This window comes from Tiliqua scincoides, chromosome 8, assembly GCF_035046505.1.
Source record: "Tiliqua scincoides isolate rTilSci1 chromosome 8, rTilSci1.hap2, whole genome shotgun sequence".
NCBI lineage: Eukaryota > Metazoa > Chordata > Lepidosauria > Squamata > Scincidae > Tiliqua > Tiliqua scincoides.
The window spans coordinates 31,931,160-31,958,989 of NC_089828.1; the positions used below are offsets into that span (position 1 = coordinate 31,931,160).

A 27,830-nucleotide genomic window follows, 5' to 3' on the forward strand; every position below is an offset into this window, starting at 1 on the left:
CAGTTACAGAAAAGAGCCCGCCCTCCCCTATTTCCTCTCGTCTAATTGGTTCTCCCACCCCTCCCTCCTCCTATGGGCGAAAACGCTCCTTAAGTCACGCACGAAGGCTGTCCCCCTCGTCTCGTTCCTCACCTTCGGTCCCACCCTCCCTTCCTCCCTCCTCTTTCTATTGGGTCGCTGCCCTGCCAATCATACACTCCCCGCCCTTACATTCTCGCCTCTGCCCTTCTCCCACCCTCTCGCTCCGCCTTCTGCTCCTCCCGAAAGCTGATTGGTGAAGATGGGGGCGTGGCCTCGCAGGAGGATCCTCGAGGTGACAGAAGCCAGGCAGAAGAGCAGCTGCTGGAGGAGTGAGCGCGCACCTCAAGTCTGAGGGGAGGGGGTGAGTCCTGGGGGGGTGGTAGTGGTGGGCTGCGCGCATGCTCGGTGCGCAGCTGTTGCCCCTCAGCTGAAGGGAGAGGGTGGAGGGGGAGCCCTGAAACGGTTGAGGTGGGCAGGGAGGGGCTCTTACACCCTCTCCCTGGAGACAGGTGAGTCCTGTCCTCCCTTGCCTGAATGGCCTCTTGCCCCTCCTCACACCTGGGGGGCACAGCAAGCACCTGGGGGGGACAAAATTAACCCTTTAACGTCCTGGACGACCAGAAATTAACAGCCTCACACCTGAGGTAGGCTGTTAATTTCTGCTTGTCCAGGGGTTAGAGGGTTAACTTCTCCCCCCAAGAGCTGCTTGTTGCCCTTACTAGAAGGTGGGTGAGGCACAAGGTCAACCCCACCCTTTGGGGGGGGCTTAAAGTTAGTATCCTGTTCTTGGGGGGGAATGATTATTTCCTCCCCCCACAGAACTGACAGAGGCTGAGTTATTCCCCCCTTCTTTGGAGGGGGTAGGAAAGAAAAGTTGGGAGGTCCCTTATTTGAGGGAGTGCAAGTCCAATGGCTCTGCCCCAAGCCTTGGGGGGAGGAATGGGGGGGCTGAAGATTAATGGCTCTCCCCCAGCTGTGCTTGAAGAGGCAACAGCTAGGGCCCCTCCTTGTTAAAGGAAGAGGGAAGGATTAGCCCCTGTCAAGCAGAGGAGGACTTGAAATGGTTAATCCTGTCTTGGTTGGCTTGAATGAGAGAGCAATGAAAAGGTTAATTTCTTCCTGCCTGTTGTCAGTGGTGGGGCAAGGATAGAGAAAAGGTGACTCCCCTCCCACTTAGGGGGGGAAGACTAAAGGTTAACTGTCTAACAAGGGAAAAAGCTAAAGGTTAACCGTCCCTTGGCTTGAAAGAGGTGTGTGGTTTTATTTCCCCTTTGCAGTAACAGGGAGAGAAAAAGGGGGGGGGAAGGTGCAGATGCATTCCCCCTAATTTTCAGATGCTGTCATGTGGTGAGAGCACCACCACCCCTTTCAAGGGCAGATGAAGTACTGTCCCAACTGGAGGTGAACAAACTATGTAGGTGGCTGGGCAGAGAAGGGCTTTGGTTCTCCAGAGGCCAAAAGCCCCCCCCCCCATTCTTTGGGGGCAGAACAGTAAGCAAATATATAATCCTCCTTTTTACTTAATCCCTTCCCACTAAGCCTCCCCCTTCCTTTCTTTGTTCAGTCCTTGAACTGTAGAATCTGTCTCTTCCCCACTAGCTGCTGGAGGAAAGTGAGGTATAGAGTTGAAAGAGTTGGGGAACTAATGGGTCAATTGCTGCTCTTATATGTGGGAATGTAGGCATGGAAATTTCCCATCTCCTAAACAAAAACTATCTGAAAGAGGTTGTCTAGAGTTCTCTTCCTTGAGGATAAGCACCTTATTCACACTGATTTTAAAAAGAAAAGAGATCTATGGGCTGGCAGTTCATCTTCAAGGGTTTGCAGCCCCTACAAACTAAAAGGATATGGGAAGGAATCAGTTGTTCCTAACACTTTCACTTGTGTACCCCTTGACAGCCCATTTCCATAAATTGCACCCCTCATATTAGCTCTGTGAGGGATTTGAATGCCAGCTCCACAAGGCATTCTAATGCAGACCTGTCTTTTTCTTCTATTATTCAGTTCTATTTCAGGTACCCCCTAAAAGTCCTGGCATCTACCCCTCAGGGTACATGTACCCAAGGCTGGGAACCACTGCGCTAGGGGAACCAATGGCCTGACTCTAGAAAGCAGCTTCATGTGTTGTGGACAGGATTTATAACTGAGCTAGAGAATGTTTCAGTGTTAAAGGCCCCAAACTGAATCTCCAGTTGAAAAAAGGACTTCAGCAGATCTGGGAGAGATGCCTGTCTAAAAGCTTGTTGGTGCATACTGTGCTAGACTGGATGAACCAATGCTGTGGCCTGGTATGCTTCATGTATGCTTGTACTTTACTTTGCTTGCAGGAGATGAGCCTGAGACCTGCTGCCAGTTAGAGGGGGCAGTACAGGGCTAGACAGACCAATAGGTCTGACTCTGTATAAGCCCTTTAATAATCAGGGCCTGTGGCTCAGTAGTGAAGTGCCTGCTTTGCAGTCAGAATGTCCCAGGTTCAGTGCTTCATTTTTCTGTTAAAAGGGTCATGGGTTTGGGAAAGGCTTTTCTCTGGCCACAGTCCTTAAAGTTGTCAGGAAATTGGAGTGAATAGCACTGGGCTAGGTCAACCCTTATATTTTTGTTTGAAGACATCTGTGTAGCGAAGTTTACTCTCCACAGGGTTGACATTGTTTCCATTGTCTTTTTCTCCAAGATGTCTTGGAGTGTGCACAAGAGGACTTGTTATATCTGTTACAGGGTGATTAAGGTGGGTTTTTTCCCTGGAGGGCTAGTAAGATAAGAGATATAACCTTTCCTCCCCCTGTTGTCAGTATGAAATCTGTTCAAACAACTCTCATTACTGCTCTTGGGAAATAATACTGGTTAACCTCTGAGGGACAGACCTTAGGTTGCAAAGGCTATAGTAGTATTGGCAAGGGTGAAATTGGATCCTACAGTACTACAAAGTGCAAATTGAGAGCAATTACAGTAGCCAAACCAAACAGTAGCCATCTTGGAATAAGCATTTTATCCTTGACAGATGTTTCTTTTCCTGCTATTTAGGACTGTGTTTGCTGAAGTCCCACAAATCTCTGCCCAGCATCTGTGTTCCCAGAATGGAGGTGGTTGTTGGCCTTTCTAGGGCAGATGGATGGGGGGAGGGCAGTGTCTGTCTAATAAATCTGGTCACTTTCTCCATTTGCTGATGGATGGGACATATGCATCTCTTTTAAAGAGTAGATCACACTTCTCTCTCTGTGCTCTGGCTTCTGCTGCTGAACTTCATTACTATTAACAGCTACTTGTTTTAATTTCACAAGGCTGTCTAAAAGTTATACTCGCCCTAGATTGAGGGTGGGTTATTCTCTTCTCCGTATAGTTAGAATAACCCACCCTCAGTATAATTTAATTTAAAAAAAGGACAATAAAACCATGTAAAAACAGCAAAAGCATAAAAGGCAGCAGCACAATTACTGCTTTAGCAGAACAAAACCTGAATGTATTTTAATGTTTCTGGTGGGACAGGAGTCATAAGCCTGACCTGAGATTTTGAATCTGGGGCTCCAGATTCATGAAAGACGTTGTTGGATCAGACCAAAATATTTTCAGTTGTCAGCAAATGTGCCTGACAAGCACCTAAGTGAGGCATGAGCAGGGTTATGGTGGGATTACTGGGATAATTACCCCACATTAAATGAGACCCCATAAGGTTGCCATCCTGCCCCTGCATGGGAACAATCAGTGTGGCTCCCAAATGCTATGGGAGCTGGGAGGATGAAGGAGGATCAGGCACAAAGCGCCTCTGGGGCCCATCTAACATCTCTGGAATCCTCAGTGTGTGAGCAATAGGCTTCACCAGTGTGTCTTCAACATCTGCTCTTTATGAAAACATAAATCAATGTTTTCATAACAATGCAGCAGAACCTCCATGCTCAGGGGCAGCATAACTCTGCACAGGTATGCTGCCCCTGAGCATGGAGGCTCTGTTGCATTGTTATGAAAACACTGGTTTAACTTGCATTTTTGTTGTGTATTATTAGCTTGTTTGTAAAGTGATAAGAAGAGCTCTGCAAAGAGTGGACCAAAGGTCCATCTATTTTAGCATCTGCTTCTAGCAGTGGCTGACTAGATGACTCTGGGAAGCTTACAAGTGGAGTATGAAAGCAACCTTGTACCTAGTTGGTGTTCAGAGAGGTTGCTTCTGGACATGGAGGTTCCATTTAGCAATCTGTCCCAAAGATGCAAGTAGAGCCCCGCTAGATGAGATGCAAAGGCTATTTTGGCTGGCATAGGTGGCACTGAGGAGCCTGGATATGGAATACCCTCTATCAGCAGATCCCAAACTCACCATGGTCATTGCACCCTTCTTCGCAGCAGCCTTTAAGAAAAACGCTCCTTTTTCTCTCTCCCAGGCGCTGCCATCTTGTATTGTGCAAGTTCTTCTGTGATCCAAGATGGCAGCTCCCAAGAGAGCCAGGAAGATGGATGCCACCACCTTGGATTGCATGAGATCTCATAAGAGTAGCACAAGATCTCGCATGATCCAAGGTAGCGGTGCCTGGGAGAGCCAGAAAGAAGAGGCTGCTGGGGACTTTGTGGCACCCCTGTGAGTTCATCACGGCACAGTTTGGGAACCACTGCCCTATAGTGAATAAAATAATTGATCTGTACAAGTTAGCATTGCTTCTCCCTCCCTCTCCAAGGTTGTTGGGCAGAGATAATTCTCCCATCACCTGTTATCCAATATTGTTTTAACTGGTAGAGCTGGAAACTTTTTGCATGCAGAACAGATGCTGCCCACTGGTCTTCTATTAACATTTGTTGTATGCTATGACAAATGTATGAAAACGTCCTCTGAGCCTGGACAAGGCTGCCTGCTGTAACTCTATATGATTCATGGATCTGGCTTTGCTACCTTCCAATTCTTTCCTTTACTGCGGGTGGATGCGTGGGTTTTCCTACCGTCATGGCATCAGTTGTGATTGTGCACAAAACGATCCAGTCTTGGCTCAGCCTGTTTCTTCTGTACCTGAATGAGTCACTACTCCAGATTTGCCTCTGTCCACTTGGGAAGCCTGCCCAGAACACAGTTCTAAACAAATATACAAAGGTGGAATTCACAGAATTGGTTCAGAGAAATATGCTCCACTATACCAGAAGTTCTGGAAGCATGCCTCTCATGTATTTAAAGGGAGTATGTGTTATATTTGTGATAAGTTTCAGTTCAGGGAATGATTGTTGCCAGTTGTGTTTGTGATGAACTGAACAGTGGTTCTTTGTTAAGAGAAGTCTTAAGAGTGGAACAGATCTATTTTCTTTTCTTTCTGTTCTCCCTTGGCAAGAAGCCCCCCTTCTAATTTAGCATCCAGTTGGGTAACATTATTAGATTTCAGCAGGTCAGTTCTCAATCTGTGAACTTGTCTTTCCATCAAATTTGAAAGTGAGCTTTCTTATTGTGTCTAATTGTCCTGAACTTATGACTGAGGATGTTTTTTCTAGGTTGTGTCTCTGTGTGAAATATTTCCCAGAGGCTGTTTACTGTGTGAATGCCCCCAGCCATCTGAAACTGGTGATGCTGAGATTTCCAGAGGGTCTAAAGGTTAAACAGACTGTTGTCCCAGAAGCTTTGCTTTTTTGTATGTATAGTTGAGCCAAAGGGCTTTTCCACGTTGAGCAGAGTTTTCCACTTTGCCTCTCATGTGATGTGGAATGAAGAAAACAGAACATAGACATTACTGGGCCAATAGTACTGGGCCACGGTTGAACTGCTGTATCCTTCCCTCATAGCTTTCCGCATGGTAAAACAACTGCACATACTTGACATTTACCACTGTTCAAAACAATTTATGAGTGTAGACATAAGTCCCATTTTGCACTAAGCCTCACAATTACTTAAAATATTGTTTAAAAACTTAAATATAGTAGTTCATAAGTAACCGTGTCATCCTTACAGCAACTTTGTAAGGTAGATGAATCTTACTCTGCTGTGAAAGTTTTTGAGATTCTAAAGTGGTATATAGATTTTTTTCTCAGCCTTCTGCTGCTTGTTTCTAATATTATCCCTGTCCCCAGTCCTCTGTCTTCCACATCTCAGTCCTGTTTGATATTTCTTCACTTTCTTTTTCATACCTTCCCCTTTTCTACCAAGTCTTTGACATACCCATGTAGTTGCTATATCCATGGCTTCATCTCTCACTTTGTCTTTTCTACTGTGCTGAAATATAGATTGTATGCCTCTTGGGTCAGGAACCTATCCTTCTGTATATAAAGTAACACAAGTGGCACTGTATAATTTCCTTCATACTGCAGATGGGGAAGACCGAGGCTGAAAGAGCGGTTTTCTTAAGGACAGTGAGTTCTTGGTACAGGCAAAATTTGATTTGCTGATTCATAGCTCTGGCTCCCCCCCCCCCGTTATTTTGTGTGTGTGTGTGTGTGTGTTCTGAATGGCAGTTTTGTATTCCTAATGCCTGTGCCTAGAGATTGAAAATATTTTTCCCCAAGATGCTCCTTGTTTTCCTGTGAAGTGCACAACTCCTGAGTCCAAATTACTTTACAGTCTTATGTTTGACTCTCAAGGTGGTTGAGGTCAGCATCTATTTTCCACATTTAAGGACTTCATCTGTTTTACTATAAAACCTTAAGCATCACTTTCCTACCAGTGGTTTCTTTATTCAGCAACCTTGTTGAGGGATGGTAGCTGTATTTAAGTGTTTCCCTTATTTGTTAGAATTTTTAGTTTTAAAATCTGTTTTCCAGGCAAAAGAGGCCCCAAGCCTTAATGCTGTCTAACAGTTTAAACTGTAATACAAAAGTATTGCAGGGGTGGGTAAGAAATGTCTTATAAGGATAATAAAATATTTATTTAGAGAGCCTTGGCGGATGGACATTGCATGTTCAGAATCCAGACGGAATTGATTTGAACTTAGACAGGATCCCCCTGCCCTATGGGCAATTATGATCTGTTTCAAGTGGTTAGGCTTGAAACACGTTAGGTTTCAAGTTCAGATTATTCCCCATTCCCCTGGGGGCTGGGGATAAGAATAGGCCCTCAGTTTGGCTGTACTTGTCGTAAGAGGCAACTAAACAGCCACCGGGTAGATGGGACTCCTTAGCCTGGGAAGGCAGCTCATCTGAGAGAAGGAAAAGTCTGATCCCAACCCTCCACTGCCTTGTGGCTACATCCAGTTATGGAAAAGGCTTCAGCAGTCAACCTCGAGGCAAAATCTGGAGCCGGAGTCCCTGAGGCAGTTCATGGCTGGACACAGTCATGTTCTGGCAACTCCTGCGATGCCGCTGGAACCAACTGTATTGGCTTCTGCCTTTCCATTGGACCATTTTAGCGACGTGGAGAGGGGGAGATTTGCTGCGTGGGTAACAGTCTATCCTCCATATCTACCTTACCCAGGCTTCGCGCACTGGAGAGGACACTCTGTCCCAGAACCACCATTCGGAGCACGATACCGTAGTCTTCCGAGACTGAAGGATGCCAGGCATGGGCAATTAGATAAGATCAGTACTGGGGGAAGATCCCCCAAATGAATGTAGTAGGAAAAACTTCTAGGAAGAATTAGCCTGTTGTCAGTATCTGAAACACACCAGGACTTGGAGATCCAGGACTTGAACTGTTAAGACATCAATCTGTTTTGGAAATCAAGATATGTAAATTTCACAATCCATGGAAAAATTTGTAAATCAACATTGCAAAAATGAACAAACAGGAATCATTATATTCTATCAACATCCATTCTTTGTCTTTTTTCATTCAAGACTAGTAATTTGAATGTTATCTAATTTATGAAGTCATTCTTTTGAATGGGGAATTATTCACTTGCACCAGCATCTGGCATAGATGGTTCTGATTGACAGTGGCCAACATACTCCCTGCCAGTTTATGCAGCTGAAGTGGCAGTAGATGTTGCAACTGGCATTTACAGCTGCATAACATTTTGCATTGTTGGGAGGTGTGTCTAAATTGGTGACTTGCACAGAGAGAGAGAGTGAGTGGATGGATGGGCTGCTCTGAAGTTCTTAGTTATCCTACTTCCATTTCTTCATTCTGTTATTCACTCTTCAGTTTTTGCAAAACTGAAGTGTCCTTTGGCTATCAGAAGTTTGGAAGACATTGCAACCTCTGAGTTTTTCCAAGGGGAGAAAAGAGGCAACAGTTGCTGGAACAGCAACTTGGAATCCATTTGGGCTTATCTTTACAGTTGTCAACCAGGTAACTTCTGAGGACGATGAGGCAAAAGACAAGTTTGTTCAGCCATCAAAGCTCTTTGCTGCTGGGGAAAGGGTCTGGAAAATAGCTGGTTTTAAGGAAAAACTTGGAGAGCCAACTTCAGTCTCTTCTTGGACAGTTGGAAAAGAAATCTGAAGAGGCCTAACCACCTGAAACAGATAATAAAACTCTCTAGTAACTGGAGTTGCGGAATTGGCAACTAGGAAGGTAAATTGTGTTTGCAATCCTTAGTTAATTTGCGTTTGCAGTTCTTGGTACTGCAATCTACTGCCTTCTGTGCTGGTGAGAACCACAGGAACCACTTGCAAACTTTGGCACATCTCTGAGGCATACAAAACAAGATTGATTAATCTTGCAAAAAAAACCAAACAGCCTTGTAAATGGTAAGATAGGACCATTTCCAACCATACAGATCTCTGATGGTGGTGGGGAGAAAGTGTTAAGTGCACAGATATGTATGTGATTTCCAAGTAAGTTGTATGTGATTTCCAAGTAATTTAGCAGTTTTGTTTTATGCTCTTAGTTTGGATCCCTCTTGTTTAGATGGGAAAGTGGGGTTAGAAACTGGACTATAAATTAAGTACATGGAAGTATTTGTAGCAGGTGGGTGATCTGGGGTCATTCTGGAGTTGCCTCTGACCGAGCCCAGGCAGTGTTCTTCCTGGCAGTGGCCTAGGATTGGTTTCTTGATGCCACGTGATGGCCATGAGAATTCTGGGCACTGACAGTAACAACCAGGTTCAAAACTGTTGCAATTCCTCTTCCCTGCTTGGGGCTCTGGTGGTGCTCAGAATTGATTCCTGACCCATGAGGCTGCTGGCTGGAGCCCTGCTGAATCTGTCACTGTGTGTGCATAACCTTTCCTCCCAGTCCTCTTTGGGTGGCTTGCAAAAAAGAAGGAAATGGTCCAATCTGTTTTTTGATCCATGTGTGTGAAAAAAAAATTAAACTACTGTGAGTCACCCCTTCCAGGTGCATGGCATTGTCACTTCAGGGGTTCTTGTTCACCAAGTTCAGCGTGACAAAAGGTGTGAGTTAGTCATGCTTTTTGTTAAATATAGAAAGATCAGAATTTGGGGTTTTCTTCACCCCCATGCTTGCCAATTTCAGACAAGCAGTGAACAGGCTGGATGTGGTAAATTTTTCCCCCTACAAAGGGTGGTTCCTACCCTATCCCCTATGAAGGGCGGTTCCTGCCTGTGTTGCTACTTCCCAGGTGTGCAAAAGGCCTTTTCTTTACACTAAATGTAATTAGTTGCCTTCAGTGCTCAAAGTGAACTCTTAAGTCTTCCTTCTCAAATTGAACCTCAACATTTTATGTTCCCTTACTAATTGTGATAGGTTCAATTTGTAAATGTCGACTCCTCCATGGTCCTGGCCAAGGCCTTGGATGGGAATTAGGGGCTTTGTTCCCTGGTACATCTTCAGCTGAGGTTTGTGGCAGGGCCTCTTTGTTGGCAGCAGTGAAGTGAGTGTGAGTAAAGTGAAAGGTAAGATTCTTGGGAAGTTGGATTCAGAGCCCCATGCCAGATTCTGTCTATGAATAATTTTCTGGTTGTAAACAAGCCTCCTTCGCTTGAGAATGTTCCATGGTCACATCATCTGAAATGACAGAAATGCCCTTTTCTGTTGCGCCCTGACATGCATTGAGCTGCTATAATCCCTTTCCTGCCATCTTCCTATCTTCTACCAGGTTCCTTCTCCCATCAGGATCCTTGACTCCACCTAGACTTGAGATGCGATTGCTGTGAAATGAAATGTGTGACTAGACACCTTTCTTCCTGCCCATGAATGATTTAAGTCCTTTCCTTTTTCAGAATTAAATTGGTTGTCTGCTTGTTTTTACTTGCAAATTCCTATCTTATGCTTTTGGGTCTGATGCTGAGCCTATTGTATGCTTATTGGAGACTCCAGCAGATTCCAAATGGCTTATGGCTATGCTTTTTTTGGAGATTTGCCTCATGTGCCTTTAGAAGGCATGCTGAGTCTTTTAAAAAGTTGTCTAGGATCCATTCCTGTTGGTGTTACAATAATAGTACTGATTTGCAGATTGTCACTTGCCTGGTTACCAGTGGTGAGTGAAACACATCTGAGCAACCAGCAAGGGACACTTAGGCATTTTTGGCTTTTAGTGTGTCATGGTTGATTTGTCAGCAAACTTTGAAATTGGGGGGGGGGATATATGTAATACAAGTATGTATAAAAATGGCAAGTGGCGAGTGCCATCCTGGAAGATGTATTCCCTCTGTGCGTGAGGAGGTGGGGACATTAGAAGCATTCCCTGCTATATAAGGAAGAGGAGGGAAAGACAATGAGCAGGGGTCTCGCACAGGTTAAAAGGCAAGTTGAAAATACAACATTAATGCAGCTTATTGTGTACTTTCTCTGAGTACTTGTACTAATCCAGAATCTTAGTCCTTGCAGTCACACCTAGCCAGGCAAGCAGGTGATCCCTTGACAAAGCATCAAATGCTTCCAATGATAAACCAGGGTAAATGCACATGTGAGATTTGAACTGAATACTTCCCAGCTTGTTGCACCAACTTGGGGTGGTTTTGGTCTTGTGAATGCCCTGGCTAAGAATTGGTTGTGGCCCTCCTATCCCTTGTGAAACCATGTGTGTGCTGCTTCAGGTTTCAGGTTCATTTTTGACTGTTGATTCATGTATTGTCAGCCAATCCTGTTTTTCTAGTACAGCTCTGAATCTCATGGACAAACATTTTTTTCTTCCTTTTATTTTGGCTTTTCAAATTGGTGCAGGACAAACTGTCATGAAGCAAATAAATACAAAGTTGGCAGAGAAGAACTTTCAACGGTGTATAACGGGGGAGGAGGGATGAAGGGTCTTGGCAATGCTCTTTGTTGTAAAATAAGGGTGGTGCAAAGACATGAGAGCATCTGTGTGCTTATCCATAAAACCTGGAAGGGCATGACCATTGTGCAGCATTCCAGTTCAAACAGGCAAATTCCGTTTCTCAGAGGGTGGGGTGGGGAATTGACAGAAGCAAATGTTAAAAACGTATGCGATCAGGTTTATTTCTTCTATGCACGCTTGTTTTTACAGACACACACATACCATCAAGTTCTTAAATGCAGTAGCCCATCTGTGAAATTCATTTTATTTTTCCCCCAAGTCCTTGTATGCTTGTTTAATCTTTTAGGGGTGACATATAACCCTACCCACCCCCAGGCAATCATTGCAGTAAACGTGTGGACTGGAAAAACAGTGGCTGCTTTGTCAATCCTTTAAGGGCTTTAAGAGTCTTGGCATCTCCCAAAGTTGTTGGATGGTTTCCTTGAGCCATTTGTGAGCTGTGAACTTCTGGGTGCTTCGCCAAATGCTGGCAATCCTTCCCAGAGGTTAGAATGAGAATGAGTTTTTTCTCTCTGTGTTCTGTTTTGGATTTAGTTTTACAGTTTCGAGAGGCAATGCAGCCTGTCTTTGTGGGCAAGGGGGACGATGCCATGGCAGGCTGCAGAGTCTCGTAAGCATCTCTGAAAAAATTGTAAAGTTTGAGATTAGATCTGGGCTTGGCATGAGTTGAAAAAGAGAATTAAAACTTAGTAAGCAAAGCAGTGATTGTTATCTTACAAGCAGATGCTTTGTCACTTCAGGGTGTTCAACTCTCACCTACATCTCTCTAGTTTCTCTTTCTTACTGAGCTAATTTTGAAGTTGAAACATGTAATGGGTACAGTACTTCAAAAGGCAGTCCTAAAAGTGTTGATAGTGGGTGGGGAGGCGGAATACTATTGTCACCCTAGAACTTACAGAAAGCGAAACTGAATGCTTTCCAAGTATCTGTCTTGTTGTTGGGTCATTCCAAGTACTGTTGCAGGAAATTTGTGCATTGAAATTGGTGGTTTTCAAATGTTTGGGAGGTTCTTTTTCCATGTTGACCTGTTTGTCGATGAGGCTGGTTCCAGGTTTAAAAGGGCCTTTGGTCAGGTACCCTGCTGATGGGTTCTTTCCTACTTAGGTGGAGATCCCAAGGCTTGAAAGGGGAGGTTACCTTGGTAATCACATTAAAAAGGTAATTTTTCGCATTATCAGATGATGTCAGTGCTGGGCCCCTGCACCTTCCTGAGAGACCCAGCATCTCCATGCAGCAGTCTGATAAAAATGTTCAGGTATTCCTCAGCAGAACCCTGTGCTTTGCAAAAAATTCTGAGTAGACTAACACTCATGAGTACAGTTCATGTGGCTCACCATCCAGACCTGTTCCACCCCACTGTGTGCCCCCTGAATTCTCCTTTGTTAAGGTTCTTTTGTAAGAGGTGCCTTGGAAGTAGGGAACAGCTAAAGCATAGCATACATTAGGCAGTGCATAGTTATTTCATAGTTGCTTTGAAAACAAGAGCTTGAACTAGAATAGATGCATATTAGGTGGCTACAAACTCCATATGCAGGCTTAAATGGCTTCAGTTTCAAATCCACGCATTCTCATGCATAAAGACTTTGTGGCCACTCTGTATATCAAACTGTCTAAACTTGTTTCCAAACGATTGAATTAGAGTTTAAAAAATACAGATGAAACCAAAATGGAACTGCATCCTAATGTTTAATGGTTTGGCTCACTCCCAGCTTTTCTTGGGGTGGGGTGGAGAGGAGAAAGTTTCAGATTATTTGGCACCCACACCCCTCAACTCCTAAATTTCAGGGTGTGAATATGAAGTAGAATTAGTTCAGAAAGGGGGAAATTCCTTATTGCTATGCTGTAGCTTGTGAAATCCAGTGTCTGTCTTTGTCCTTGAACTCAACACCATGGAGAGGATAGGAAACACTGTGCATTCTGGATGGTGGGATGTCAGATAACAGCTGTAATGCTGGAGTTACTCATCCCAAATCCCTCATAGCCAGAAATAAACTAGAATGGAAACAGAGATCAGGGATAGAAGGCAGCAGAAAAGCAATGTGGTTCAACCCCTTGCCACAAAGCAAGATAAACTAGTGACTGGATCAAAGAGCTTCCATCCTCTTCTCTCTTTCCCCTGGGTTCTTCTGTTTATCAAGGAGATGTATGTATGTGTTTTACTCCACAGAAGGCCTGATACTCTTCCTAGTTAGTCACTGTGCCTGGTATGGGTAATGGTCGAGCGACGGAAGGTCAAGTAGGTTTAAAACTGAAAGATGCTGAGCCTGGACTCCATGGACAAGTTTTGCCGGAAGTAAGTGGGAACTGCAACTTTTCCATGGGGGAAGGTGTTCCATAGTCTACTAGATTTCTGCTTCTCCCCCCATTTTGCATGTAAAGGATCCTCAGTTTCTAGCTAGGGCTTGAAATCTTGAAACTCTTGATAATACTGCGTTAGATGTTGTGAAGGTCTGACTTGATAGAAGGCAGCTTCATATGTTCCCATTCAAAAACTTTTACCCCCTTATATAGTTGCTTGGAGCCAATTTTGACTTGTCACAGGTGACCAAATCACTCATGGAGGTGGGTGGGTGGGGTTTTAGAGCCTCATGGGTTTCTTGGCTGTTGGTGCTGTTCCAACTTTTCTCCTCCAACTCAAGACCATCTCTCTCCTCCAGGGTGACCAAAAAAGCACAAACGTATTCAACTCCCTGATGTCTGGTGCATTTGCTGGTGCTGTGGCCAAAACAGCTGTGGCTCCATTGGACAGGACGAAAATAATCTTTCAAGGTATTTCTGGGAGTTTTGAGGAGAATTGGGGGTGGAGGTATTCTCACTTCTCTGCCCCAGACACATAAGAACATAAGAACAGCCCCACTGGATCAGGCCATAGGCCCATCTAGTCCAGCTTCCTGTATCTCACAGCGGCCCACCAAATGCCCCAGGGAGCAAACCAGATAACAAGAGACCTCATCCTGGTGCCCTCCCTTGCATCTGGCATTCTGACATAACCCATTTCTAAAATCAGGAGGTTGCACATACACATCATGGCTTGTGCCCCGTAATGGATTTTTCCTCCAATCCCCTTTTCCAATCTCCTTTTAAAGGCGTCCAGGCCAGTCGCCATCACCACATCCTGTGGCAAAGAGTTCCACAGACCAACCACACGCTGATTAAAGAAATATTTTCTTTTGTCTGTTCTAACACAGGCCTGTAGATCAGGGTTTCTCAGACTTTGAGGGAGCTTTACTCCCTCAGTAAGTTCTTGTGTGGGAGGGGCTAGGGCAGCAACGTGATCCCCAGGATCATGTCGCGAAGGGGGGTGAGGGGGGGTGCTTGTGCCTTACTTTGCATGATGCTGGGCTGCAGCAGGCTGCAGGAGGTGCACAGTGCTCCCTGATGCTTGGAACCCGCAAAAGAAGCGGGCGCAAAGCACCTCCTGCAAAACGTAATAGCATTGCTGCCTCCCTCCCCCCGCCCCTTAAAGTGACGGGGGAAGTGTTACGTGAACTGGTGGATCACGACCCACCAGTTTTGAGAACCACTGCTATAGATGATCTGCACCAGGAGGAGACTGCTGTTGTGTACAAAACAAACATTCACTGATTGGCTTGTTTTGTGTGCAGAGAGAAGGACTGTAGCCTAGCTTTCTCCTTTACACACTAACTTTCTACCTGCAGTGCATTTAAAAGTTACCTTTTGTAGCAATGTCTATTGTGTTATACAGCCTGCACCCAAATCTTGAAGTACTACATTCAAGACATAGGACAGGTTTTGAGAGAGTGAAAGCTATTCAGATGAGATGTGGAACTGTGGCTTATTTTCAAGTTAAACTTAAAGCTTTTGCTTTCCTTCTCCAGGTGCAAAAAATGGGAGGAGAGGGAGTAGATAAGTCCACTAATTCCTTAAGTTCATTCATGATCATGGTTCATTTGGGTGATTTGTCTGAACCTATTCAGATTTACTGCTGCACTGAGAATTAGTTCTGGGTGGCTCAGCACTATTCAGTAGGGAACTTGCTGGGTTTCATGAGTGTCTGTGTGACACAGAAGCTCTTGACTTGTGCACAATCTCTACTGCATTACGACAATCTCGACAATCAGTTGTATTGAAGAATTTCATAGGATCTAGGCCATGCAAGATCCTTTCATTTTGGACTTTAAAAGTACAGTTTTGGAAAAGCTGCACTATGGAGAGGATGGAAAAGGAGCCTTCCTTTTTTGGGTAACTTTTGGGTTGTGCCTCTGAACTGCCAAAAGAGCTTAGCAGCAAACCTACTAAGAAAATTGACATGGTGGGAAGAGAAGATTAGATGGAACAGGAAGATTAATGTGGTGGACTTCTGTGGGAAGAGATCAAAATTTCAATCTAGTCTTCAGACAATTTTGAAGAGACTGTAGTGTAGATTGGAGATAGTACTCTTGAGATTTTACAGGATTGGCCTGGTTTAAAAAAAAAAAATCTTTGACTTGGAATAATTTGGGGTCAGGCAGCGTTGAGCTGAGATGAAGATGGAGGGAACATTTTTGGGAACAAAAAATTCCTAGAACTTGGAGTAGGGTGATTTGGAGGAGTAGGGTGATTTGGAGTGGTGGGGAAAGTTCAGGGCTGAGTTTCAACAGTATTTACAAGTACAAGCTGAGCCTGCCTATCCATGGATAGGCTGCATGTGGCCTCTTCAACTCTTGGAATGCCTTATAAGGGCATAAAAATGTCACTTCTGGTTTCCTCCAGAAGTACCTGTAGAAGGCATTCTGAGGTTTGGGGAGACTGTGTGCAGCCTCCCCAACTCTCAGAACACCCTCCAAAGCTCTGCTCTGGTCATGTTTGGAGGGTCCAGGATGGACCACTCCTCGGACTCGTAATTGGCAAATAATCAAATTGGCGGGTACAGAATCCATGGATGAAAAGGGCCAACCTGTAAAATAATAGTTATGAAGTAAAAGCAGACTGGCGTATATCCTAACAAAGTAAATTCTGACTGGGCTCTACTGGAAACAAGTGACACAAGTTTGTTGCAACTTGTTGAGTTCCAATTCCATGATGCTTTGTCAGGATTCATTTTCTCTGGATACAACCCATTTCAGTGGATTGGATTTATTCATGCATGTGCTGTAACAGGTGCCATTTGATAGAGGCATTCCCTCCTGTATTATAGGAAAGGGGAATGCTTCTTCTACGTAAGATGGAGCTTTCCACATACAGTTTCAGAACCTATTTTAAATTTGTGCCTTGTCTTTTCCCCAGGCGATCCAATGTGGTTTATAAAAAACAGTTCAGACAGTAACAAAAAACCTAACAAGCAGCAAAAACAATCTAACAAAGCAACAATTAGAGATGTAAGCTTATAAATTGCCCAATTTACTGGGGCATCTTTTTAGTCATCTAGAAGTGTTTTTAGTCAATTTGAATGTTGTAGCCCCAATCCTAAACTGAAAAGGATTTGAACAGGGCTCTAATCTGCATGAAGTACCTTTCTTCTGTGTTTTAGTCTATGTTAAAGTTTTTAAAAATGTATTAGCAACTTGGTCACAGAAATTTAAATACATGTGAGTTCCATTGCATGTTGTAATTCCCATATTCCGTAATCTGAAACAAGCAGTTCCCCAATGCATTTCATTTGTTTTCTCTTTCACACTTATGTCAGTTATCTTAGCTGTCTGGGTTCTAAGCCCTGATGCTTATGTGGTTGTGGCTGTTCTCTTTTTCAGTGTCTTCAAACCGATTTTCTGCCAAGGTAAGGCAAAATGTGGCTCTTCCTTGACTCAGTTTTATGACTGACCGAGTGTTGAATCTCATGGAATTGGTCCCAGGTTGTGGTCTGAAAGCTTGCTTAACAAACTTTTTAAACTGCTGTTCTAGCCACATGACTCAATTGGCTAACAAAAAAACCCTAGATTACTATAAATCATTGGATCTAGATCATCAACCAGCAGAATCTGTTCCCACGAGGGGATCAAATTGTATGTTTACTGCCCTGGCTGCAAAAAACAAGTAGAAATAAGTATTACAGGCCAATCCTATACTGCCCTGGTGTGGTATGGTACAGTGGCACTGAAATAGTTGCTGCTGTATTCCATGGGGCCAGAGCAGCCACCTGAGAACTGTGTTGAACTCTGCTGGTCCCAATAGATCTTCTTGGGTCTGCACCAGTTCCTGAGCTGGTGCAGAACCAAGGGGACCTGTGTCAGGCTCCGCAGCTTGGGTTGGGGGATAGGATTCAGTGGCAGCCTCTGCTGCCATCCCCATCCCCCTCCTGGGCCTGATTAGTCATCTTTCCCTCTACTCAGTTTTGTCCCCCTCCCAACTTCTGCCTCCACCCCAAAAAGCCTTCTTACCACCCAGCAGGGACACTCACTGGCCAGCGCTTCTCTTCTATGTCCTACTGGTGCAGAGGCCCAGCACCAAATGGCACTGGCCTCTCCACTGGCTCTGCATGTCTTCCATTGTTGGCCCTCTACCAGTATCATAGGATTGGGACCTAAATCTGGTGACTGAAGTAGGAGAGCTACTGCATATTCCACAGCAGAGGTTGTTGCAAAGTGGGCATTGCAACTGAAGAGGCCTTGTCCTGCCCCAGCAACTGTTTGAAGGTGGTCAACCTCTAAATATGGATGTTCTGTTTACTTAATAGTCATTGATAAATCTCTCATAGTCCACGAGTACATCTAGTTCCCTTTCAAAGCCCTCTAAGCTTGTGATCATCACCACATCCTGTGGCAGCTGACAACATAAATTAGTGCTGCTTGCTGATGTCCAGTCTTCCAAGCCTGTGTCTTATCACCCACTGTGCTCTGCTCTACTCAGGAGGCTTATCGTCTGATCTACCGCACCTACCTCAATGAAGGCTTCTTCAGCCTGTGGCGTGGGAATTCTGCCACAATGGTCCGGGTGATCCCATACGCTGCCATCCAGTTTTGCGCGCATGAGGAATACAAGCAGCTGTTGGGCAGCTACTATGGCTTCCAGGGAAAGTAAGAGGCTGTGGAGATTGGGACCTTCTCAATGAGTCTCTTGGCTGGAGATGGGAAGGGGGTGGTTTGCTGTGATGAAAAGTACTGGGACCAAAGAGTGGTGCTTCTGTTGAATTGGACTATTGGCCTTTAAAGCCCAATAAGGTGGTCTCTGACAAGGAACTTGGATTGTCTGGTATGTTCGTGGCCCTTAATTGCTGTGTTGGCTTGCACACGAAGTTGCCTTCAACTGAATCAGACTACCATTGGTATGCTGGGAGTAGCTCTTCAAGGCCTTGGGAAGAGAGGGTCCCTTCTCAGTCCTGCTGCTGTGATCCTTTTAACTAGAGATATCCAGGATTGAGCCTGGGCCCTTTCCGCATGCAGAGTGGATGTTCTGACTGGGGCACAGCTCAGTAGCTGCTGTGGTTCAGAGACTGTTAGGGGGTCACTTCTTGATTCCCATTGCAGACTATCTTGTTCGCAAAGGTTGAGAACTTCCCCACACGCTTGCAGCAGGAATCTTTAAGAATGAGTGATGTCAATTTCGCAAGTATATGAAACGAGAGTTCTCTTTTAGAGCTACAACTTGGAACCCTCTTCCCTTTCAATTTGAGGCCGCCTATGAAGAAAAAGCATTCTGTATATGTTTTAGAGGCCTTGTTTTTACATGTCTCAGGATTAACATGGGACTTGGAAAGCCTGCAGCTGACTCTTGAGCTAGCTAGACTCTGGAGCTAGCTCTGGCCAAAATTAACTTTATGTAGCAAGTAGATTACAGTGAACTCTTAATTTAATGGACTACTGGCAGAAGGGATGTCTTTTATAGAAGTCAAACCTGAATGCATTGGAGTCAGTGGAGATATGCGTGCATAAAATGTGTATGACTAACTTTTAGTGAAGCAGAAGGTATCAGTTGTTTCCAAAATCTGTTAAATTGAGATTTTCCTGTATTTCTGTCTTTAGCAGAAATGCTGGGGATAACTGCATCTTATCTTGTTCCTCTTTTCAGGGCTCTAACCCCATTGCCTAGGTTCTTGGCAGGCTCACTTGCAGGCACAACAGCAGCTACCTTGACATACCCCTTGGACTTGGTCCGTGCACGGATGGCAGTGACGCCAAAGGAAATGTGAGTGGTTACTGACGATGCAGCAGAGATCTTTCTAGTGATGCTTTTTGTTTAACTAGTTTGTTCAATATTAATATGGTTATTGCACCATCTATATACAGGGTGACTGAAAAGTAGGTGGCCAGTAGGTGGAATAAATGTTATCATTTACTGTCCACCTACTTTTGGGTCACCCTGTATATGACGGTTTTTGGAGAATTAGAACAAGTCTTTGCCCCAGCGGTCTTACTATCTAGAAAATGACACAAAAGGGGGAGAGAGGCAGGGATGAATGGGAAGAATATGCAATCTTTTCAGTTGCAGAGGGGTGTGGAGACTATGGGGCTGTGCAAAAGTCTTCATAGAAAAGAGGGGCTGTGATTTGAAGTTGAGAGGTGTGGCATTACAGAGATATTGCAAAAGCAGTCCCAGTATAAGTGGTAGAAATGGTGGCAGTCCTGGCCCTGGTAGCGCCTGGGGTCAAAACTGCAGGCTGCCACCCCCTGCCTCCCTTCTGGGGAGCCAGGAAGGCAGTGTACTGCTTCCTTGTCCCTCAGAATGCCTCTGGGCAAAACTTTGGAAGGTCCTGAGTCAGGCGGGGATGCCGTGGGGTAGGAGTGGATGGTGGCACAATGCTGCCTCCAGCCTGGCACCCAGGGCATTTGTCTCCCTTGCCCCCTTCAGGTATGCCACTGGGTAGAGATATGAGGAAGTTGGAAACTTTTGGGTGAGTGAGAACATCTAACAGAAGAAGCTCCTCTGGGTATGTGGAGTCCAGGTCATTGAGGGCTTTAAATATATTCTTCCCCATCAGAGACTCACTTCACTGTACAACCACAGGGAGACTGTTGGGTGCCTCTGGTGCATTCTCTCAGTTCATGTGAAGCAAAGATGGGGGAGAGATTTTTATACCAATATGTGCATATGAAGAATCCTTGAGAGAGCTCAAAAATGAAGTGGCCAGTCCTGCAGTATAGACCTGGCTAACTGAGCAATTGGTGAACTTGCATCATTTTTTCCTCATTTTACCCTCCCCCAAAGCTGCAAATGCAACTCTGGGGCAATTGCCAGTGCTTTAAATAGTGTAGATCTCCGGGCCACACGCTGAGTGACTATGGCTAAAAATAGTTACCTTGTGACATTGGGCCTTTGACTGACTGTGTGTGTCTTTCCAGTGATCTTTGAAAAATACTGAAATATATAGAATACTGGGACATTGGAACTTTTGAAAAGGATCGTGTAGTGCCCTTGATGCGTTGTCCTTTAAAGTGCAAAATTTTCTGTGAATCTGAAAGGTCATACCCTTCTGCCTGTTGAACATGTTTCTTGACTTGACCTAGTGATCTCGCCTTCTGCAATATGGGAGTGATGTCTTGGCATTGTGCCCTTCATTGCAGCCTCCACCTATGGGATTTCACACTTCAGTTTGCAAGGTTAAATTTGAGTGGCAGCTTAGAGGGGTGTGGTATGTATGTAGTAAAGCTCTAAAAAGTTCTCTTTATATTTAGCTTTTCAAGAAGGGTATTCAAGTTGGGCTGTTACATTTACAAACAGCTAGTCTTTTATAGCACTTTTAAAGGTGAACTAATTCATCTTAGCATTGGCTTTTATGAGCTACAGTCCACTTCAGTAAAGCTTGTGCTGAAAGAAAGGAGTTAAGGTGCTACAAGACTATCTTTTTAGCATGCCTAGTAATGTGCATTTGGGGAAATCCATTTTGGGTGCAGGATTCAAATCTATTTGCCATTGACAGAATTCCACAGAATAACACATGAAAGAGGGAGATGAGGTTAAAGTGCAAGAGTAAAGAACTTTTTATTATGGAGATAATACAGTGAACCCTTGATTAACAGATGTCTGTTTCTTTAAAACTAGTCTTATTTTACTCATGTGTTGACATGCGGCATGTGCATTGTTCAGAAATGCATCTGGATTTAATGGGCTTCTGGTATTAATGGACATTCCTTCCTATTAAGTCTATTAAATTGAAGGTTCATCAGAATACAACAATGGGAAGGGCAAAATCACAAATAAAAGGCAACTTCATATGCCATAAACATAAGAAGTTCCTAGGTGTAAAAAGGAGGAAATCCTTACAAGGAGAAGGGAGTGCGTAATGGTACAAAGATGGGAGAAAAAGAGGGAGCAGGATGTAAGGAAATCAAAGTGTTACCTGGGGGAACTAGAACTGAAAAACTGGGGGTTTTGCAATGGAGGAAGGGAAGTGAGAAAGGAGGTAATACTCAAGTTGCAGCCACACTGAAAATATATGGTGTTGCAGTTCTGTAGCCTGAGCCAGTTGTACAGGCAAGCAGTGAACCCCTCTGCAGGCTGAGAAATATCACTCCATTCACTAGTGCAGGAAGAGCATGCATTTCACACCGTTTGATTACTCTTAACCCATGCCCTGTGCCTCCAAAGACATGAGAGAGCATCTGCGAAATGTGTAGCCTTCCACCCTTGGAGCATAATGGATTGGTTAAGAGGAGCCGTTTGTAGGAAACTTGGAACTGATCTTTGGTCTTTCCTTAAAACAGTTTAAAAAATAGACTAATTCTTACTCCTGCACCAGGCATATAGTTATTTTATGGGAAATTACATCAGTGGGCAGGCAGTCTGGTCTAGAGGGTAGAGCCTCCGTTTGCCTGAAGATAACATCCGAAGGTTGCCAGTTCGAGGCCACCGGTACCGTGAACGGCGAGACCTTGAAGCAGCTGACAAGCCTAGCCAAGTTATGCTGAGTTATTCCACCTGCTCTTTGGCCGCTGTCAGCCTGTGTGGGAGGAAAATGGAGGCCAAAATGTGATACCAGATCATAAAAGATCCATCTGAAATGTTGTGGTTCTTGAAAGACAGAACCGTCTTCAATTGTATAAATCCCTATTGGATTTAGTATTGCCTGCCTATGTAAACCGCCTTGAATTAAAGTCTGAGGGGAAATCTGACGACCAAGAAAGGTGGTATATAAATACCTGTATTATTATTATTATTATTATTATTATCTGAGTTTCAATCCACCTGGATCTACAACCATGCATGTACTCCAATTGGAAGGTTTATTGGTGGGAAGAGCCATGTTAGTCCTTTCCAGTGACATAGCTTGGGGGGGTCAGGACTTATTGCCCCAGCTACCACGCCTTGATGGGGTGTGAAGGAGCTGCCAACCAGATGTTCAAAACTTGTGTGGAAGATTCCGAACTTGCAGATTAAGAAATGAAATGGGTACGTGGTTTATTCTGGAGGAGGGGGAGCTTGCAGATAAGAACCAATGTGGGTTTTACATCCAAATGTGTGCTACATCTGTGAGATCTTTCTCTTGTATCCTTGGTGGCAGAGGGAATGGAGGTGCTCAACAGAGCATCAACAAATAAAATGAATAAACATATCATCTGCAAGGTAGGCAGATAAATGCAGAACACAAGGGGCCTGTGGCTGAACTTTTTATACCTTAAACTCTCATAGGGAGCTTTTGTGGGATGAAGCTATTGAAGATCTTTCTCTTATATCTTGGTGGCCCTCATCCCTGGCTCAAGATGGTCTCTTGTGTCTGTCCTTTTGCACCCTGCTGAAGGCATGGTAACAAACTCTCCATTTGCTGAGGAGGCAATGTTCTCGGGTAACATGCGCTTCTTGATTAGATTTAGCTATGAAGTTGGTGAGGACAGCTAGTGTTGGGGACCCTCCTTTTGAGTTGCTAATGACATCATTTGCTCCAAGTCAGGAGCTCTTGAGATCTGGCTTTTGTGCTTTTGTCTGCAAGTTCAAATGTGCAGTGCAAGCAAGGTATAGCCAGTCATGGAATTCTTCCAATAAAGGCAAGCCAGCTTACTCCAAAGCCAGCTATCTAATGTGGAGCGCTTGTACAAACCTAGATTGTAGCCTTCCCTAGGACCTCGCCCCAGGACTCTTGCCCCAAAGGTCATGTACATTTGGCATGCACCCAGTGCCATGTACACATGTAAACTAACAAATACAAATAAAAAGCCACAGACAGGGATGTTTCAGGATATGAGAGCAGAGTGAGAAGGAGGAACAAGGCCATGGGGGGTTTTGAAGGCAAGAATGAGAGAAGAGTCTTGTCTAACCAAGGATGAAACTTGGGCCCTCTTGCACACAGAGTCATGGCTCTACCGTTTGCAGTAGTTTTTCCAAGAAACTTGGTAGTACAGGAAAGATGCAATGTAATTTTTCTCTACTTTCTGACAGGTATAGCAGCATCATCCATGTCTTCATGCGAATATCCCGGGAGGAAGGGCTGAGGACCCTGTACCGAGGTTTTAGGCCCACCATCTTGGGGGTGATCCCTTATGCTGGGCTGAGCTTTTTCACGTATGAGACGCTGAAGAAGTTGCATGCAGGTGAGCACAACATGTTTTTAAAACAACCTTTTAAAATCAGTGGTGTTGTAATTGGTGGTTGAATGCCTCCATACTTGGATGTTCTGGTCTTGAAGCTAATAGCTGTTAGACCTCCATCAAAAGAACTTGATCAGACAATGGGTTTATCTAGTCCAGCGTCCTGTTTACCACAGGAATCATCTGGATTCCTTCACATCCTGCTTGTGTGCGAGCCTGTCCACTTTTGCCTATTTCCCAGCAACTGGCAGTTGGGGAGAGACTGCTACTGAACATAGAGGCTCCATGTGACCATCATTACTAATAGTCATATACTGCTTTATTTATCTGTAGTGATTTTCTCCCCTTCTCCAGAACACAGTGGGAGGAGTCAGCCGTATCCTGTAGAACGGCTTGTTTTTGGGGCCTGCGCAGGCCTAATTGGGCAGTCGGCCTCCTACCCCTTAGATGTTGTACGCCGACGAATGCAGACAGCAGGTGCGATGGGACACTCATACGGGTCCATCATCCACACCATGAGAGAGATTATCCGGGAAGAGGGACTCGTCCGTGGCTTGTACAAGGGGCTCAGCATGAACTGGGTGAAAGGCCCCGTTGCTGTGGGAATCAGCTTCACGACCTTCGACCTTACACAGATTCTGCTTCGCAAGTGGGAGGGCAGTGTGAATGTGGAGAGGTAGTGGCAAACCTTCTCCCAGATCCCTCATGGAAAGGAGAGTGATAATTGGAGAGTGACTGCAACTGACCATGGAGGTTCCACATAACCATTGTTACCATAATAATCCTCATGGGAGTGTTGGCAAATGTGGACTGACGTTCCTCCTCTTTATTCTGCACAACCGCGCCTGGAAAAAATCCAGAGAAGGGTTTCTTACATTAGGATGTGAGTGACCTACAAGAACCATCTTAGATACATACCCTTAACAGTGGCTGTCTGCTCCATTTCTGTGTGGTGGATTTGTCCAGAAACATCGGAGTCACTTCCAGCATTGTCTTCCAACCATCTTACGAAAGTGGCACCAGATTCTTTGGATTCCTTCTGAGAAGGAATTACTCTTCCTCACTGTTCTTAAAACAACTAGAAACCCTAGAAGGCAGCAGTTGTACATTCTTGGTCATCATTTGCAGCCACCCCTTGCCAAATTCAAGTCAGCCATTCTTGATCCAGCATAGTCTGTATATGTTCTTGAAACTTGACTTATCTGGAGTTATTAATGTGTCTGTCTTGTGCTTCCCCTGTGTGTATGTATAAATATTTTAAGTAACTGGCTTGGTTTCCAATGCCTGGAATTGCCTGGATGGGAGACCTTCCCCTTTTTAAAAAACCCTGCCCTTTTGCACATATACCTTAACCTCCTGGAAGAGCCTGGCAGCTTGGAGAGGAGAAGCCAAAGACAGAAACTTTCTGTGGGTGTGAGTGAAGGAAGAGATCACTTGATCTTGGATTCCTCTTGCAGTGACCCCAGGAAGCCTATGTGTGTGTTTTCTAAAACTGGATTTAAATCAACAGTGTTAATGGTTTTTTCAGAGCTGCATTTAACTAAATAAAGATTTTAAATTTTGAAGGTTTGACCTTCTGTGGAAGATGGTGCTTTGGGGGGAGTTTTAGTGGTGCACAGTGTTAAAAGGCAACTCAAGTAGTCCATGAATTATAGGGTGAAAGATGAGGGGGCCTTTAAATGAAATCCAAGAAGTCCACCCCAATTTAACCAAGTTGTGCCCTCTCCTATCTTCTAAAAACAGGAGGTCTAGGAGGTCAAACCCCAAAAGTGAAGGGGTTTGAGCTCCCTCCACACCTCTCCTGTAATGCATAGGAGTATGCTTAAATCATTGACATTTTTGTTCTTTCAGTATTACACTGTTTCCAACATGCATAACAGTTCCCTTCCGGAAGTACCTAGGTCAAAATAGCAGGCTTTTGCCAACCTTGCACTGTCACACCTGTGACCTGCAAAAGCACTGATGCAGCTGTCTGTAACTTGGGAAACTGATATACTATCTACTCTTTCAGCCACTGAGAAAAAGTTAATTATAGAGGACTGAGAAGGAAGTATCCTATGGCTTTAAGTGCCTAGATGATTGGGTTTCAGCCTAAGACATGGATTGCTGGGGATTTTGTGGAGTAACTGATTTTAGGTGGCTTTCCTCCTTGGCAAGAAGGTTGGTAATGATAGATGGGCTCCCCTCAATGACAGCATCATGAACAGCAATGGTGAAGGGGGGGTGTCACCTGCATTTGCCAGTGGTCATTCTGGGGGACCAAGTGCACCCTGAAGGCAAGTAGAAAGAAATCTGCTGTAGCATGTGTACAGTATTTTGGTCCAAAAATTTGAATTGGGAACCCAGACCAGGTAAAGACCCGTTCCTGGCTCCCTTTGAATGTCTCATAGCAGTGGGAACTTGTGCTTTTGTTTCTTTGTGCAGGGCTTGGAGTTGATTACCTTGCCGCCAAACTTTGTAATTCTGGGCATCTTCTGTGCCATAAGCAGTTGTCATGGGAATGTTACACTGTGAGTAGAGTAGGGATGGCAGGAGTGTATGTTCTGCAGTCTTAGACCCATCACCACCAAGTCTTTAATACAACCCAAGATTCCCAGGTTGCACTGTATTTTAGCATACAACTTAGATTTTGGGCTCTATTTAAAAAAACTTGGTTTAAATTCTTTGCCCTGTTTCCCCTCTACACTCTGAGCACTTCCCTTGTGCATCCACCTGCATACAAAATTTGTAAATGAATATCGAGTCCTAATGTGGGCATGGTATAACTATTTTTCTTGGAAGAGTGCTTGCTTGGGAATTGGGATTTTGTAAGCAGAATTTTTTGGGGGATGAGAACATCTGCTAGAGAAGACTCTAGTGTCCTACCCCAGCATTGTCCTCTTAACTTAAAGCCTTGGCAGTGAGTTTCTAGACATGGGCTTCTAAAATTTTTCTAATGGGTTAGAACCAATCATGGAGTGGGGTTCTTCATACTGGAGGCCGTATGTTTGCTCCCTGATGTATTCCTCCCCACCTTTGAATCAGACAATCTCCCAGGACATTGTGGGTATGGTTCCCCCTCTTAAACAGGATATGGATTGCTGGGGATTTACTGGAGTGACTGATTCTAGGTGGTTTTCTTCCTTGGCAAGAAAGAGATGGGCTGTCCTGAATGACAGCATCAGGAACAGCAATGTACACTCATAGTGGAAGGGGCAGGGATCACCTGTGTTTGAGGGTGTTCATGCTGCAACAACAGGCCAGTGGCTCTAGTGTTGGTATACTGAGAGAGTTACACATTTGAATGTACTATGATCCCTGATTCCATAACAGATCATAACCAAACTGCATTCCTTACCAGATTGATCCTTGCAGAAAGCACTTCCTGCGCTATCATAACACCTCATGAGGTGGTAATTGCTCTCAAACTGTATACCATTAGGAAACCCTTAACACATTGACTTGGCAGACAGAAAAACCTTATGCTTCAGCCATAAAACCACAGTACATTACAAAGTACTTGGGTGCATGCTCGGGTCACACAGCACTAGGCTTGATGCTCTGTATAAACAGACTATTCCTTGAACTCAGCAGGTGAAAATGGGAAACTTGTCTAATTTTGCTGATCAACAAGCTTCTGGAGTGAAAACATGGCTTGAAAAGCACCATTGGAGAGTCAAGACTATCAGCCTAGCTGGTCAGTGCACTACTTCTGCAACAGTGGCTGCATATTACAAGGTGACCCTTGCCTTAGACAATCTTATGCACAAAACACACCCATGTAAATGTGCCTCTGAGAAAATCAGCTACCGTGGCTCTCCTGGAATCTGAAGTGTCTTGGGGGTGTGATATGACACAGGACCCTCCGCTTTTATATATAAAAAGTTTATAGTAAGATACTTTAAAGATCTGTGCCAAGAGAGGAGTTATATTAATAAAAGATTATGTTCTGGTGTATTTTTGGTCTCTTTGCTGTGTGGTCATGCAGGTCCAGAACAGTCGTTCTGTTGAATAGCTGCTGGAGTCTTAGAGGAAACTGTGGGGAGAAAAATGGGTAAGCCTTCTAGGAGCATGCAGACAGAAGCAAGATCTGGATTTTCTAGTCCTTCTATGGGAGCCTTGCAATAAATTAGCAAGAGATTCAGACTTCCAATCATTTAACAATAGCAACAATAGAAATAACTGCTAAAACAAAGAACTTGGGAAAAGTAGGAGTAGACTTGTGCATCCTACTCATTTGCTTCCCAGAAGCATCCACCTGATACCTCTTGGAAGTAAGATGTTGGACTAGTTACACTTTTTGATCCAATCCAGTAGGATTCTTATTGAGGAGAGAAATCTGTTATTTCTAGCAGTGGCT

At 44.5% G+C, this 27,830-nt stretch overlaps 1 protein-coding gene across 1 annotated transcript; it reads left to right on the forward strand.

Moving 5' to 3' along the window:
- The first annotated feature begins 287 nt into the window (after positions 1–287).
- SLC25A42 (solute carrier family 25 member 42) lies at positions 288–27,427 on the forward strand. Its single transcript, XM_066636143.1, has 8 exons — positions 288–382; positions 13,264–13,389; positions 13,754–13,865; positions 16,787–16,812; positions 17,883–18,049; positions 19,041–19,157; positions 23,343–23,494; positions 23,846–27,427. Exons 2-8 carry the CDS (start codon positions 13,303–13,305, stop codon positions 24,169–24,171), a joined length of 987 nt encoding a protein of 328 aa, XP_066492240.1. The 5' UTR covers positions 288–382; positions 13,264–13,302; the 3' UTR covers positions 24,172–27,427.
- Positions 27,428–27,830: the final 403 nt, after the last annotated feature.